This window comes from Coenobita brevimanus, chromosome 116, assembly GCF_032717465.1.
Source record: "Coenobita brevimanus isolate Jiangsu-jjx chromosome 116, ASM3271746v2, whole genome shotgun sequence".
NCBI lineage: Eukaryota > Metazoa > Arthropoda > Malacostraca > Decapoda > Coenobitidae > Coenobita > Coenobita brevimanus.
The window spans coordinates 53520327-53537381 of record NC_137069.1 but is presented as its reverse complement, the minus strand read 5'-3'; the positions used below and the strand labels follow the sequence as shown (position 1 = coordinate 53537381).

At 42.1% G+C, this 17055-nt stretch overlaps 1 protein-coding gene across 1 annotated transcript in view; it reads left to right on the top strand.

Moving 5' to 3' along the window:
- Positions 1-17055, top strand: part of LOC145418758 (uncharacterized) — a 186383-nt gene that overhangs the window by 150568 nt on the left and 18760 nt on the right. Inside the window, exons 7-11 of the mRNA XM_080287093.1 lie at positions 2460-2667; positions 3880-4027; positions 8918-9221; positions 11685-11835; positions 14216-14329. Of these exons, the coding sequence (XP_080143219.1) occupies positions 2460-2667; positions 3880-4027; positions 8918-9221; positions 11685-11835; positions 14216-14329 (925 nt within the window). The remainder of the gene's footprint in view (positions 1-2459; positions 2668-3879; positions 4028-8917; positions 9222-11684; positions 11836-14215; positions 14330-17055) is intronic.

Here is a 17055-nt window from a genome sequence, read left to right as displayed (position 1 = left end):
CATAATCCCGTAAGGGGTGGCCATTTGACTTTGAGGTATTTGTTTTTCGGGGAGGGGCACTAACCCTCCACCAACCCACTTGTCAACACGTAGGGAGCACGTATGGTTTGGTTATATGGTTACCACCCAGCGTTGTAAATGGTTTCTTGGCTTACAGGAAACCATTTGGCTTGTCACTCAATGTAAAGCCACCTGTAAAGGAAAGAAGAGCAATAAGAAGTGACAGGAAAGATGGGAGAAATAGGAAGAGAGGAGGGCAGGCACAGAAAAAGAATGATAAAGGTGAAGGAAGAAGTAGGCAGCACTACATCAAGTGAGTGGATGTGGTCGCCACCACCTGCCACACAGCCTTGTACTTGCTGAGCGGTATTATGCTGCGATTTAGCCGTAAATATGGAAAGTGTAATGTCGAAGTCCGTCCATCTTTTCACAGTTTGAGAAATTACTTGTGATTTTCTTTATTTCCGGCTAAATTGAAGCATAACATGGTTCAGCAAGTTCATAGTTTATTTTCTAACGATATTCATTTGTTTTAAAAATGGTTTGCGCCAATACTGTACAACGAGACTGATCAGTGTCGATATTTTGAAGTTTCCCGTACCTCAAAATTCACAAGCTATCAGTTCCTTCAATGCCAGGATGTATTTTTAGATGAGGGAGCTTTGTTACAAGTGGCTCTGTCCATCCGTCACTCACTAATCTATCTATCTATCTATTGCCAGACACCTTAATCCCATACGGGGTGGCCACAAACACATCTCCTCCACGTCGCCCTGTCCCCCGCCATTTCACTGCCCTGCTCCCAGCTCTCACCCCCCTCTCACATATACCACTCCATCCCTCCATCTCATCCTTGGCCATCCCGTCCCTCTATCCCCCTTCACCTCACTCACATACACTCTCCTCATCAGTCTCTCACTCTCCATCCTTTCCATGTGGCCAAACCATCTCAGTGTGTTTCTCCTAACGCTTCCCATCACATCCACATCCACACCACGACGCTCCATCTCATCCTTGGCCTTCCCCTCCCTCTCTTCCCCTCCACATCACTCACATACACTCTCCTCGTCAGTCACTCACTCCATCCTCTTCACTCACTAATGGTTTTTGGAATTGAAGCCCCATTTTAGTGCCCTGAAGCTCCCGCATATATCTAGTACTTTTTTTTTATATTCTTGTTGTCACCTTACAATTTGATTACACGTTGGGGAACTTGGTAATGTAGGGAAAACAGATGCAACTTTCATTTACACAAGAGGAAGAGCAGTGGAGATGAGTGGAGTTGCATTGAGAGACAGACAGACATGAGGAAATGAGGGAGCGTTACGCAGGAAATGAAGGAGCGTTGAGGAAGTGAGGGAGCGTTACACAGGAAATGAAGGAGCGTTGAGGAAGTGAATGAGCGTTACATGTGAGGAAATGAAGGAGCGATGAGGAAATGAGGGAGCGTTACAAATGAAATAAAGGAGCGTTATAAATGAGGAAATGAAGGAGCGATGAGGAAATGAGGGAGCGTTACACATGAGGAAATGAAGGAGCGTTGCACATGAGGAAATGAAGGAACATTACACACGAGGAAATGAGGGAGCGTTACAAGTGAGGAAATGAAATGAGCGTTACAAGTGAGGAAATGAAGGAGCATTACAAGTGAGGAAATGAAGGAGCGTTGTGGTGTTGATGTGGAAGTGAATGAAAGTGTTAGGAGAAATATTGTAAACTGCTACGATGGGCGTAAGTCATTCTCGTATCCTTAAATGATTTGAATTTTGAACTGCGGTAGAATGCTGCCTACTCCTTCCTTAGCCCTTATCATTCTTTTTCTGTGCCTGCCCTCCTCTCTTCCTGTTTCTCCCATCTATCCTGTCACTTGTTATTGCTTTTCTTTCTGTTACAGGTGGCTTTACATTGAGTGATGAGCCAAATGGTTTCCTGTAAGCCAAGAAACCATTTACAACGCTGGGTGGTAACCATATAACCAAACCATACGTGTTCCCTACGTGTCAACAAGTGGGTTGGAGGAGGGTTAGTGCCCCTCCCCGTAAAACAAATACCTCAAAGTCAAATGGCCACCCCTTACGGGATTATGGCGTCTGGCAATAGATAGATAGATAGATAGCCTACCCACTGCACTCTATCCTCAGAAGGGACGGTATGGGGGCGGCATTTTTTATTCTTTAATTATGTTATTCGTGGTGAAATGTTGTGGCTTCTTTTTACGTTGGTGTTATTATTATTATTATTATTATTTTTATTATTATTATTATTTTTATTATTTTGATATTGTTTTCCCAAGTTATTATATGGTTTGGATGGATGGTTATTATTATTATTATTATTATTATTATCATTATTATTATTATCATTATTATTATTATTATTGTTTTCATTATTATTATTATCATTATTATTATTATTATTATTATTATTATTATTATTAATGAACTAATTTTTCATTGCAGTGGTGTTGAGTCAAAGGGAGAGATTCTGTCGGAGCTGCAACTGCTGTGCAACACAAATGACAGCAGCAGCAGCAACAACAACAACAGCAGCAGCAATAACAACAACAACAACAAGAGCATCAAGAAGGTTTGCTCCGTTGCCGCCCCGCCAGTGGTGAGGGATCTGGCCACACCGACCCTGCCACCCAAACCCAGCACACAGACAAAGGTGCGTGGTGGTGGTGGTAGTTGTAGTAGTAGTAGTAGTAGTAGTAATAATAATAGTAGTAGTAATAATATAGTAGTAATAAAAATAGTAGTAGTAGTAGTAATAGGAGCAACAGTAGTAGTAACAGTAGCAGCAGTAGTAGTAGTATAGTAGTAGGAGTAATAGGAGCAATAATAGTAGTAGTAATAATAATAGTTGCAGTAGTAGTAGTAATGTAGTAGGAGTAATAGGAGCAATAATAGTAGTAGTAATAATAATAGTTGCAGTAGTAGCAGCAGTAGTAGTAGTATAGTAGTAGGAGTAATAGGAGCAATAATAGTAGTAGTAATAATAATAGTTGCAGTAGTAGTAGCAGTAGTAGTAGTAGTAGTAGTCGTAGTAAGTCAATCAATTAATTTTTTTTTTTTTGAAATTACAGAGAAGAAATTATTATACAGTATATCATGGATATAAGAGCAAATTTTATACTAGTCTCTAAGCATCTTTTATATGTAGCCAATAATATATTTATCAAAAATTAAAAGGAATTCAGTGACATATTCGGCGTTTGAATATCAGTACAAATGTACATACTGGTGTATATGTAAATACGTCATGAGATCCACACATAATGAATATAACTGATCACTGTCTGGTAACACTATGTTGGAGGGGAGAGGTTATGGGGGAGGAGGGTTGGGGTTGGTGATGGTTCCTACTGCACCCCCCTTCCCTCCCCACCCCTCTCACACAGCTACCAGATACGTGAACACTGGCTACTGCTTCACTACCACTCTCATGTACTTTTCAAAGTGGTGAGTGAGTATATAACACAACACTTCCCTCCTGTGTACATGATTCAGGTTATGAAAAATTAAAAAAATGTATCACAAAACTTTGCCTAAATTCAATCCATACTATGATACAAGTTAGCAAGTAAGACAGTGTCCTATGTTTACCCTAAGATATTAACTCCAGCAAGACCCAAGATACATCCTTCATATCTACTTGTTCATTTAAAGACTAAGTACTTTAAAGGTAATTATGCAGCAGTTTTACTTTTGCATTTGTTTCTAAATTACTTGAGCTGTAGAATGAATGATTACTGTCTACAGGATACTTCTCATGACGCAGTTGCAGTGGGCTGTATCCATCCCATTCCCCTCAGGGTCTACACCTGTGGATGTGGTGATGTTATAATGCTGATCCTAATGATGTACTTTGTGTTTTCAGGTGTGTGATGTTGGTGTTGTGCCGGGGCCACGTGTCCCACCTGCCCGCCCTCCTCCTGTCGCCACCACATCCACCATCTTTGCCCCTCGTACAGAGGATATGAACAAAGGCTATCTCATCTTCTCAGAGGACGACCCACAGCGCACCGGTACGAAGCACTACATTTGTTTGTCTTTGTGATAACTGTTTTGTTTAAAAACTCCAACACCCTTACGTGCATTGGCCGTAGCCTCTTATTGATGGCTTTTCACACTGCTGAGTCTGTAGCAGCCTCTTTATTCAGTCCTTTTCCTCGAAGTCACACTGTATGACTTCATCCCTGGTCATTTTCAGTCAGCCTCTTTGCACCCCTGCCCTCAACATTCATACCTCATCCTCACACCCAGTTCTCATCTATCATTTTCACAAATTCACCAGTACTGTACACACAATCAAAAAATAATCTTTCCACCGTCCCGTGTTTACATTTTAAAACTGTGGACGAACCATTTGAGAATGTTCATCAGTCATTCTTCATTTGTGTGTGTGTGCCTGCAGTTACTATCAGCACCTCACAAAGCATGAAATTTATGCAGCATGTATTAAAAACTGTCATACAACACTATTTACCACAGGAAGAAAATGCTAACAACAGAAATGCTTATTGTGAAACCATCAGTACCTGGAGTACAGATTTTTTTTTTTTTTTTAAAGTGGGATCATGTACACACTTGTTGCAAAAAGTATGGGTGCACACTTTTTTGCAAGACAGTCTGGCATCACAGGTGATAGATATTGCAAAATACATACCTGTAGATTCCAAAGCATGCTGGTAAATCTGCACTCATGAACATGCATTATATTGCTTACCTGTGACATTTCCTAGTCAGTATTGTCACCATATAATACAGTGTGATGATGCTTTAATGGGCCGGTGTATACCAAACCCTAGATGTAATGAACCCTTTGTCCCTGCCAGACATGTTATATACCAAACCAAGGTTTGGTATAGGGAGAGCATCCAGTCACCTACCAGACAAATTTGTTAAATAACAAAACCCAGGCCTGGTGTTTCCTCTGGTTTCCATTATTATCTACTGAAATGATGGCCAGCGATAGTCCTGTAGTGGTGATTGACCTGTTATATGTCCATCAACACAGGTCAGACCCATAGAGTACTGATTTATTGGCATTTTATAACTTGTCCTGTGTGGGGTGCCTTCCACACCAGTTTTCATACATTCCAACCCTAGATCCGGTATAAGAGGTTCCTACTGGATGTCTTATATTACAACTATCTGGTACACCATCCACCTTCACCCCCGTTTAGTGTGTTAAGAGATGTCACTTTATTCAGGTGATATATTATATATAGATTAATCCTGGGACTTGAGGAGCTATATTGATCATTTAGGATGCCAGCACCTCCCTCCTGCAGGATATGTTTGTGGAGCCAGGGTATGGTGAAGGATAGACACACGTTCTTATCCCACTGCATCTGCTTCACACTTTTATGTATCTGTCTAAATATCTGTCTTTTCCTTTATGCCAGTCCTGTAAAGGGTGGACACAAACAGACCACTCCATGTTGCTCTTTCCACTGACGTCTGGCTGTCCTTCCTCCAGCTCACACCCCCTCTTTCGTATAACCCCCCACTCCATCTCTCAGTCTCATCCTTGATCTCCCCCTCTAACTCACACACCCCTCTCTCATATCATACATCTCTCCACTCCATATCTCCATCTCATTCTTGATCTCCCTCTCCCCTTCTCCCCATCTAACCCACACTCCCCTCTCATATATCTCTCCACTCCATCCCTCCATCTCATCCTTGGTTTCCCACTCCACTTCACACTTAACCCCTTTTTATGTTTATATTATGTTTTATTATACAGTTATTGGGTGATTTTATTCAGATAAGGAGAGTACCCAAGGCTTTAGCACATATTCTGAACTGCTTTATTTTTGCATATAGCACATTATTAATCCCCTATATGTTTTTCTTGCCATCTGTGTACATGATAAAAAGACAGACAACATACAAGAGCAGCAGAGTGTAGTACGGAAAATCAGTCACTTAAGAAAAAGTGTTAAGGAGCTTCAGTAACCATCAAGAATATTGGGCAAGGAACTGAAGGGGTTAATGAAGGCTGTATATAACTCCTGTTTTTAAAAAGTCTTGTAAAATGAGTAAAATAATGTGCATAAGCAAGAACAGACTAAAATTATATGTCCTTGAGCTGAAGAACATAAATTATGGCTGCCATTTTCCTCCCTGATACATCGTATCAGAGAGGATTATACAGTATATGGCCAAAGAAACACACCAAGCCTCTCTCAGCTTAGGAATATTAGCCAGCAGAGGAAAGTGAGAGCCAGAAGTGAAATATTAAACAAGCTTTTGTATCTGGGCAGAAAAACCTACAAAGTCTCTCTCAGAGCTTAAAAATATTAGCCAGCAGAGGAAAGTGAGAGGCAGAAGTGAAATAATTGGCAAACACATTGTATCTATCGCCAGAAAAACCTACCAAGTCTCTCTCAGATTAGGAATATTAGCTGGCAGAGGTGAGACAGGCTGTGGCACAAAAGAAGAAAGCGTACAATGAATGGATAAGAAATAGGGGCGTGGAAGAAGTTGAGAGGCGGAAGAGAGAGTTGTATGTAGAAAGAAAGAGGTAAAAAGATTAGTAAGAGAGAGTAAGAAGAGAGTGGATGAGGAATTTGGAAGGAATTTGAGTGTAAAGTGGAGGGACTGTAAGAAAATGTTCTGGAAAGAGGTGAAGAGAGTAAGACAGGATGGAAGTGAAGTTAGCAGGGGAGTGAAAGATAAAAATGGTAGATTACTAGTGGAGAAGGGAGAAAAAGTGAGCAGATGGAGAGAACACTTGAAGGAAGAGGATGGAAGTAATGCGATTATAAGTGGCTGGAGAATGGCTGGGAGAAGGAGGGAGGTGAGAAGACAGGAAGAAATCAGTAGGATAGAAGTTGTGGAACCAATGAAGAAAGTTAAATTGGGGAAAGCCCCAGGAATTGATGGAGTGTGTGGTGAAATGTTGAAGCATGGGGGAAAGATAGTAGTAGAATGGATGTGGAAGATGTGCAGATTGGCCTGGGAGGAAGGTGAAGTTCCGGAGGATTGGAAGTCAGGTATAATTATTCCCTTGTACAAAGGAAAAGGGGAAAAAGAAGTGTGTGGTAATCATGGAGGCATTTGCCTTCTTAGTCTATCTATCTATCTATTGCCAGACGCCTCAATCCCGTTTGGGGTGGCCACAAACAAATCGCTTCCAAGTCGCCCTGTCCCCCGCCATTTCACTCCCCTGCTCCCAACTCACACCCCCCTCTCTCATATACCTCTCCACCCCATCTCTCCATCTCATCCTCGGCCTCCCCCTCCCTCTTTCCCCCTCCACCTCACTCACATACACTCTCTTCGTCAGTCTTTGACCCTCCATCCTCTCCACATGGCCAAACCACCTCAGTGTGTTCCTCATAACGCTTCCTATCACATCCACATCCACACCACAACGCTCCTTTATATCCTCATTCGTCAGCCTGTCTCTCCATGTGACTCCACAGGCTCCTCTTAAATAAATCATTTCCACGGCTCTCACTCTTGACTTGTGTCCTTCCAACAACGTCCAAGCTTCACTTCCGTACGTTAGAGTTGGTATAATAGGAAAAGTTTATGGTAGGATACTTACTGACAGAGTTAGGGATATAACAGAGGAATTAGTTGGAGAAGAACAGGGAGGCTTTAGGAAGGGAAGAGGTTGTGTAGATCAGATATTCATTCTTAGATCTTTAGTGGAAAAGTTTCTAGAAAAGGGAAAGAAGTTGTATGCGGCTTTCATGGATTTGGAGAAAGCATAAGACAGGGTGGATAGTCAAGGATTGTGGAAAGTATTAAGAATATATGGAATAGATGGGAAGTTGTTGAATGCTGTGAAGAGTATGTATGATGGTGCTAAGACTGCAGTGCATGTGGATGGTGAACTGAGTGAATTTTTCTCTTTGAAGGTTGGGTTGAAACAGGGATGTGTCATGTCTGGACACTTCCTTTACTGTTGTTTGCAGATGATACTGTGTTGTTGAGTGAAGACGAAGGGGAGCTGCAAGGCTTGGTGGGTGAGTTTGGGAGAGTGTGTAAGAAACAGGATCTAAAGGTGAATGTAGGGAAGAGTAAAGTGATGGTCTTTGAGAGAGGTGAAGTCAGTAAATGTACAGCGAGGTTGGATGGTGAGGAATTGGAAAATGTGAGTACGTTTAAGTACTTGGGTAGTGTGATGAGTAAGGATGGAGGTTTGGAGGGTGAAGTGCTTGAAAGGGTACAACAAGGAAGAAAGGTTGCTGGTTCCTTGAAAGCAGTGATAAGGAACAGGGAAGTGAGCATGGAAGTGAAAAAGTTACTACATGACAGTATTGTGATACCAACTCTAACGTATGGAAGTGAAGCTTGAACGTTGTTGAAAGGACACAAGAGTGAGAGCAGTGGAAATGAGTTATTTAAGAGGAGCATGTGGAGTCACATGGAGAGACAGGCTGACAATTGAGGATATAAAGGAGCATTGTGGTGTGGATGTGGATGTGATAGGAAGCGTTATGAGGAACACACTGAGGTGGTTAGGCCATGTGGAGAGGATGGAGGGTGAAAGACTGACGAGGAAAGTGTATGTGAGTGAGGTGAAAGGGAGGAAAGGGAGGGGGAGGCTGAGGATGAGATGGAGGGATGTGGTGGATAGGTATATGAGAGAGGGGGGTGTGAGTTGGGAGCAGGGCAGTGAAATGGCGGGGGACAGGGCGACGTGGAGGCGATTTGTTTGTGGCCACCCCGAATAGGATTGAGGCATCTGGCAATAGATAGATAGATAGATAGCTGGCAGAGGGTAATGAGAAGTAGAAGAGGTGAAATATCGGGCAAAGTTTTATTATTAACTGTACATGTCTCCACTCCTGGAAGTGACCCTGCTCTCACTTGGCCTGACCAGAGAGAGAGAGAGAGAGAGAGAGAGAGAGAGAGAGAGACCCCAGACTAATAAGTACTGCCTTGTGTTTCAGTGCTAAAGGAGGAGCCTGAGGACCTGACTCACCTGGCCCCATCTGGGGGTGACACCTGTGTGCCTCTGCTGGAGGTGGCCCCGCTGTCCCTGGGCCTTAACGAGGACTCATGCCTGCCTCAGGAGGTCACCAAACTGTCGCCGCACCTTGACGATATGTTCACCATTGATTATCAGATGCATGTGGAGAATCACGATGTTCTGATACCCAGCCCAGTGCCCGATAAATCCGAAGAACGCGACACCAGCCCCAAGTACTTGTATGATGAAAGTCACCTGGCAGAAGGCATCAAGTGTATGAATAGGTGAGATGGCACTGTGTATGCCCAGTCCTTGTTGTATGATTAGACAGCTGAGTCTGTTCCCAATAAATATGTACTGCATGTGTTCTGATAGCCAGCCTAGTTCCCAGTACAGCTGAACCGTGTAACAGTAGTCCAGAGTGCAGGTACACCACTGATTGTCCAACACCCTTGGTTCCACAGCCCTGCCTGATTGACTGTTTTGCAGGACTAATGGAGGTCACATAGGTCACATCAGATACTTAAGCAGGACCAGTGAAGGTCACATATACAATAATACCGTATTTCCTGCCACACAGTATAGTGCACAAGTTTTTCCCCTGAATTGTGCTTCAGCCATTGCCCCGCACATTACACCATGGAGGTCATGGTTTGAGATCGACCTACAGGTTGAGGTGACTGGTACCAAGTCCACCAACAGTCAGAAGAAAATAACTTGATCGCCTGACTAATTATTAATTTAAGTTTCAGTAATGCAGACTTAGATGAGAGTATATTATCTTGTATACATCATAAATAACAGTGAACTAAGCATTCTGTGGGCTAGATACGTAGTTGCATGGAGCATGGAGTTATTGCATCACACTAACCGTGTCTGTTAATGTAAACAAATGTCAGCTGATTGGCTGCTATTGAACACAATGCAGCAGTGAAAGGTTTGTATATTCAAGTACAGTAAAGTCCATTAATCTGAATGACAGTGGACTGAGAATCATTCGGATTATCAGATTTTTCGGATTTTTGGGTGGGACTCCTAAGACACTTAATTTCATGTTTTAACAGAAATTTTACCATATGGATCACTTTGCATTCATTCATAATACAATATGGCACATATTAACATTACGTATTACACAAATTTTTTATTTAATAATGTATTACTGAAGACACGAACTGTAATTGGTAAATTAAGAGATATTGTTTTTTTTTTTTTTTTTTTTTTTTTTTAAATAACAGAACGGAGGAAGGAAAAACAAATGTTTAACTCACCAGTAATGCTTAGTGTTGAAAACAGCAGTTGTAGGCAGGTAAATCCAATTAGAGAGAGTAAGTCCAGGGTTAATAATAATATGCACGTATTGTAAAAGCACAAAAACTTCATATGTATTACTATGGAAAATTCCTTAAACCTACGGTACAGTATATTTCACTTTGTTTGTCACTTTCGCTCATCATCCTCGAGCATTGGCTCAGGACTACCTGCTTCTTCTAGGGTTCCTTGAGGTGCCTTCTTTGGGGTGTGGGTAGCTGGTCTTGGGTCGTCGTCAGTGGATTTACCTGCCTGGTTGCTCATGCACTTCAACCAGTCATGGATATCAGCCTGCCGGACAGCCTGTGCACGTTTCTTGTAAAACTCGTTTCAAGGGACATGAAAATTGATCACCTCAACCCCATTGTAATGATTATTTTGTTCATTGAAATGTACCAGTTTATCAGAGTATACAGAAGCTTCCTTCCATGAAACTTTCACTGCCTCTTCTATTTCTTCCTCCTCCTGTTCTTTTTAATCCTTTGGCTTGTCTGGGTTAATGACACTTTTCATTATGTCACTATCACTCAGTTCCTCTGCATGCACAGATCCAAAAGTGGTCGGTTGTTTACAAAGAGTTGCCAATCCATGCATTACTGATCCATGACCACACTGCTCGGCACTTTGGCGCATTTGGTGCCCAGTTTGATTTTTTTAATTTTGATTTTTTTTTTTTACTTTCAGAGTTTTTGTCAGCCTTCTTCAAAAGTTCGGATTATTGAGATTTTCGGATTATCCATGTTTGGATTAATGGACTTTTATTGTAATCCATTTTAAATAAATAATTTAATGCATTATTAATTCCTCGACTTATTGGTGGAGGTTGAATAAACAGTTGACAAACCAATACCGTATGTCACAGCATCTGCACAGGAACACAACATTCCAGTTTTTTCAAGAGTTCTGCTTTATTGTGTATTGGAATAGTCTGATGTTTACTTTTGACGCCACTGCTGACTCTTGCATCCTTCTTAGAAGCCATAGCCAGCGTTAAATGTAAATGGAAGGAGAGAAGAGTCAGACAATGCAGGGACCACCACCAAGACATGCCATGTAAGCAATCCAGGTGATCACACACTACACCCAACACCATCTGTGGCCGCCTTGTAACCTAGACTGGTGTGGCTGGGAATCTTAAGTGCTGTCTCAATTTTATCCAGATTAAAAGACGTACCAGACCATCTGGTGCGGTGTTGTACCTGTACTTGCACTATCAAAGTCACCTTGCTGAAGGTGTGAAATGTATGACTTGGTCCTTCCCCATAGTGAGGTCCAGGGAAATGTGAGTGTTGGTTCCTGGGTGGACAGTGCAGTTGCTTTGCTCCACCCAGGGTACACATTGCCACCATATGTCTGTCCGTAACGTACATTGCTTTGATGGTTTCCTTTGTCAGCTTCAGTGGTCACGTGAGTTAATATAATGGTTCCTTTGTCAGCTTAAGTGGAGGTCAGCTAGTGTCGCGTCAGAGTGAGTGTCAGTCGCCACTGGACCGTAGCCTTCACCCCAGTGGCCTTGGCACCCCCGAACCCCCCAAACCCCTGCTGACCGAGGCTGCACTGCCACTGCCACGCAAGAAACACCACACAGTAAGTCCTGAGAGGCCTTGGGTTTTCACCTGATGGAACTGGCTCACTCACAGCATATAAACAGTAAGGCCTGTATTCTTGTTGGTTTAGGAAGCTCCCTAACACCTCTTCATAAGTAGTTTATTTTGCCTAGTACACCTTACTCACCTATTCTGTGTTAAATAAATCCTTCTGGTATCACCATACTTTGTGGTAGGTGGGGGTGCTCACTATCCACTCACTCGATGTAGTGCTGCTCTCGGGTGTCTGCCCTTTCCTCTCCACCCTTCTTTCCTTCCATTCTCTTCTGTCTTTCCTTCATTCTTTCCTTGTCCTTCTGCCTACGGGTGACTTTACACTCCCTCTTCTGTCTTTCTTTCATTCATTCTTTCCACTTCCTTCAGCCTGTGGGTGACTCTACACTGAGTGACAAGCCAAATGGTTTCCTGTACACCAGGAAACCATTTACTGTACTACGCTGGGTGGTAACCATATAACCAAATTTTGGCGCCTGGTGGTTTAGTGGGTAATTATTGCGCTTCAATCGGATTGAGCCAGTGAAGGTTTATATCCAAGGGGTGGATGGGGTTGATTGCTCATATAATGCCACTCAGGGATGAGAGGCTGGTCACTCTCATCTTAAATGTCGGGACCAACTACCTAGCCCCGGGCTCCTACGCTCCTCAAGGGGCAATGTAGGATTGGATGATGGATGGATGGATGGACCACCATATTCGTTATAAATAATGTGTAAAGGAAACTGACCAGCCATATCCAAAAATAAATTGCAAAGGAAGAGGTGTTGGGGAGCTTCCTTAACCGACAAGAATACAACCCTTGCTATAATCTGTTTTTTGTAAGCATTACCTAGGATAAGCTTTACAAACTGGTCAGCTCCTCTGCATGTTTTTGGAGCCTACCTCAAGCCATCCTGAGGGGAGGCACTGAGTTGACCCCATCACCACAAGTGACACACACTGCCCTGAATACCCCAGTACCAGGTTTTTACCAAGTGACCATTTGCCCTAATTGAAGCTTCTTTGTTGCTAGTTTCAACATAAATTATCATTATTTATATTAATATTTCCTTCATTCTTTCCTCTTCCTTCTGCCTGTGGGTGACTCTACACTGAGTGACAAGCCAAATGGCTTCCTGTACACCAGGAAACCATTTACTATGCTGGGTGGTAACCATATAACCAAATTTTGGTGCCTGGTGGTTTAGTGAGTAATTATTGCACTCCAATCGGATTGAACCGGTGCAGGTTTATATCCAAGGGGTGGTTGGGGTTGATTGCTCATGTACTGCCACTCAGGGATGAGTGAGGCTGGTCACTCTCATCTTAAATGCCTGGACCAACTTGCCCAGCCCCGGGCTCCTACGCTCCTCATGGGGCAATGTAGGATTGGATGATGGATGGATGGATGGATACACTGACCTCAGAATATGAGACAGAATACATAAACATATGAAATATATGTCTTGGTATATATTTATACAAGAAGATAGGTAAAAAATACATGAAGATAATCCAGGGCTGTGAATAATACAAAGGAATGATTGGTAAATGTGTGAGAGAGTGTGAGAGATAATGTGCCTGTGAGAGAGAGAGAGAGAGAGAGAGAGAGAGGGATGGAATGGAGGCCATAATGGCAGTCATCAGTTGCAGGCTTCAGGCCAGAATTTTCACCAGTGAATTCAGGTGCCATATTTGTTCTTGTCACTGAAAATATTGCCAAGTAACCACCACCCACCTTCCACTTCCCTCTCCTCATCGTCACTAAACTCGTCATTATAGAGGCCTTCATCTGACGAGTGATCACTCTTGGAGCCATCCATTGATGGTTGGTAATCATAATCACCTGATGAATCACCTTTATCAGTAATATTCATTTGTGATTCAGCCATGGATCACTACAAAAGGAGTAATCCACCAGAATAATGTAGCTCTCACCACACCAGACAGACACGGATACTTCCTCCCCTGCAGCCTGCCACCCCTGCATTTTTACTGGTGTTTATTGGTGATCGTTTTTTATTGGTGGATTGAAAAAGTGGGTGGAACTTATCTTGCCACCAGTACCATGTCAGAGTAGTAGGAGGAAGAACGGGGGAACTTTTGACATCCCTCTGCCATCCCCATGGTAATGCATTGGCTTTTGACGTCCTGGGTGTGTCCTTGTGTGTTTTATTCCCTAGGTGTGATGTATAGGATATGTCATCATGGTAAAGAGGTTAAGATGATGATGATGATGATGATGATGATATGATGATGATGGTGATGATGATGATGATGACAATGACGATTATAACGATGTTGATGATGATGACATTGATGATGATAATGATGATGACAGTGGTGACATTGGTAATGATAATGCTGATACACTGGACATGCAGGTTGTGTTTGGAGGCAGCCGTCCTCGGACAACAACAGAGAGCTTCTTCACACACCTGGATGAGAGTCACACACACGGCTCCACTCCAGGGCTGTTTGGCAAGCTGGATCTCAAGGTAAACATATATGTATCTATCTGTCTTGCTCTGTCAGTATTTATCTGTCTGTCTGTACAATGAAAGACCAAAGTTGTGTAGCGGTTTTGTCCAAAGATTAGATGTTATCCGTCAAGCATTATGAGAGTCCTAACACGTGATGTACTGGTGGTTGGCAAGGCTGACATCATCACACGTCATGTCTGCTGGTGGTGAGGTAACGCCACAACTGAACCCAGGAGTCACCAAAGCCATGACATCGACTCACGAGGGTTACTGCGCCCAAGTTTTGTTACGCCAGGGATACTCACCTGATCATTTTTATCTTCTACCTTACCACAGAATACCAAGCAGACCTACCAACACAGTATCAAAAATGAGAACAGGTGGGACTTATCAGATAAAAGAGAAAGATAGATTGGTTTTGGTTAATATTCAAGATGTTCACTTACATTACAGTCACAGCGCACGACTCTGAGGTTGCCATTATTGTACTCTGGCAACCAACCTGTCAGCTGTGCTTCTGATTTCGTGTATAATATGATACGCCTTTGATTTGTGTATAATATGTTCGTGTATAAGAATATTCATGTATGATATATTCGTGTATAATAATATGATTCGTGTATAATACGATACGAAGTCAGAAGCACAGTTGTCGGGTAGGTTGCTAGGGTACAATAATGACAACCTCAGAGTCATGCACTGCGACTATAGTATGTCACCTGCAACAAGTGGCAACCCATGTCAGTGCTGCTAACTGCCCCTATGACACAAGGCAGAGTGCACTAGGAATTTAGCCCTCGAGCAAATCTTCTCCCTGAAGTTCACGACACAACTTTACTCATTCATTGTACATGTGTTTGTCTGTCAATCTGTCTGTCTCTTTGTCTATGTATATCTATCTGTGTCTGTCCGTCTGTCTTTCCGTATGTCTGCAATTGTCTTCCTATGTCTATCTGTCTATATCTGTTTATCTGTGTCAGTCTGATCATCTGTACCATATCTTATTACTGTTTTTCTTTTCTTTTCCTTAGCCTTAAGAGCAAATGTGGACTCTGATGATGATGATGGTTTTGCTATAGCATATCTTATTACATTAATCCCTCTAATATCCGAACGCCCAATATCCGAACATCCCCACTAACCGGACATAATCCTCCTGGGATCCAATATTCCCAAAATGGGCCAAAAACCGCAAAAAATTCGAAAAAAATCTGACTTTTTTCCCTCCCATAATTTGAAATTCCCGCCTGGCGCCAAACAGCTGTTACACCATGGTCCCTTCACCCCTTCCTTCCTCCCCCTCCCCCCTCCCCTGTCAGGTTGCCATTTGGTATTTTTCATTACCAAGTGTGGGCCAATTTGGTAATGAAAAATTCGTTTGGTAATGCATTAGAATAATGCATTACCAAATGGATTTTTCACATGTATGAGGATACACAGGATGGAGATGGTGGATTGTTTGCTCTCTCTGATTAATCTGCTACCCTACATAGTGTGAAAATAATCAACATGGTGTTAGTTATAAGGAGAGTGATTACCGTATTTCGCGGCATGTAAGACGCAGCATTGTGAAAGACGCACCCTAATTCTGGCAGGGCAGTTCTGTGAAAAAAAAGTTTGCCCCAACCAAGACTGCAGTAAGGTTTCTTGATAAGAGCCATTACCACACAGATACACATACACCTTTCAGAATCTATTCATTACTGATCATCAGCCTTTGGTTTCTTTTTTTTTATATACTGTACAAAGAATGGTATAGGAAAAGAAAACAATGCCCCTTCTTGAGAAAACGTGACTGATATGAGCCACTATCACCTAGATACAACACTCACCTTTCAGAATCTATTCAGTACTGCTCATCATCCTTTAGTTTCTTTTATGTACAAAGAATGATACAGGAAAAGAGAAAACAAAACCCCGTCTTAACAAAACGTGACTTCAAACCATGAGGCCATCTCAACTTTGTTGATAAATATGTATCAGTAAACTGATATAAACACTGTTTTTAGTATTTTATGAATTTAAAACCACAAATGAAGTCAATAAACTCTATTCTTTCATTCACTGACGAAAACATAAAATACAATGAATGTTCACATCAGTTCATTTATCCTAAAGAACCCCGTCATATTCCACACCTGTTACGGAATTTCCTCACATTGCCTTGACTCAAGCACAATATCAGACAACTACCATCATTAATCATGCACTCTAACTAACCTGTAATTACCTCCACAAATAATATAAAAAGGTAGCACTTGCAAATACACAAATTACAATGTTTTACAATCAAAGTTCAATATAGCAAGGCTGCTTGGGAACAGGATAGACAGCTGTTTTTACTCTCTTCTCTCAGTATCACTCCTTCACTGTCAGCTATGTTTGCCTTGCAGCATCAACAATTAAAAATGTATGCTTCACTGATCATAATTTACTATAAACATTCATTTTAAAACATACTGACTATGGTGAAAACATCCATTGTTACACCTTAGTAACACTGCTGCCTCCCAGTCGCTAGACAGCAGTCTCTACCCCTTCCTCTCAGTATCACTTCCTCACTGTCAGCGATGTTTCCCTTGCAGCATCAACAGTTAAAAATACGTTCTTCACTGATCACAATTTACTAAAAACAGACATTCATCTCAAAACATGTCGAGAATGGTGAAACTATCTCTTAGCAACACTGCTGCATCCCAAGCGCTAGACAACTGTCTCTACCCTCTTCTCCCAGTGTCACT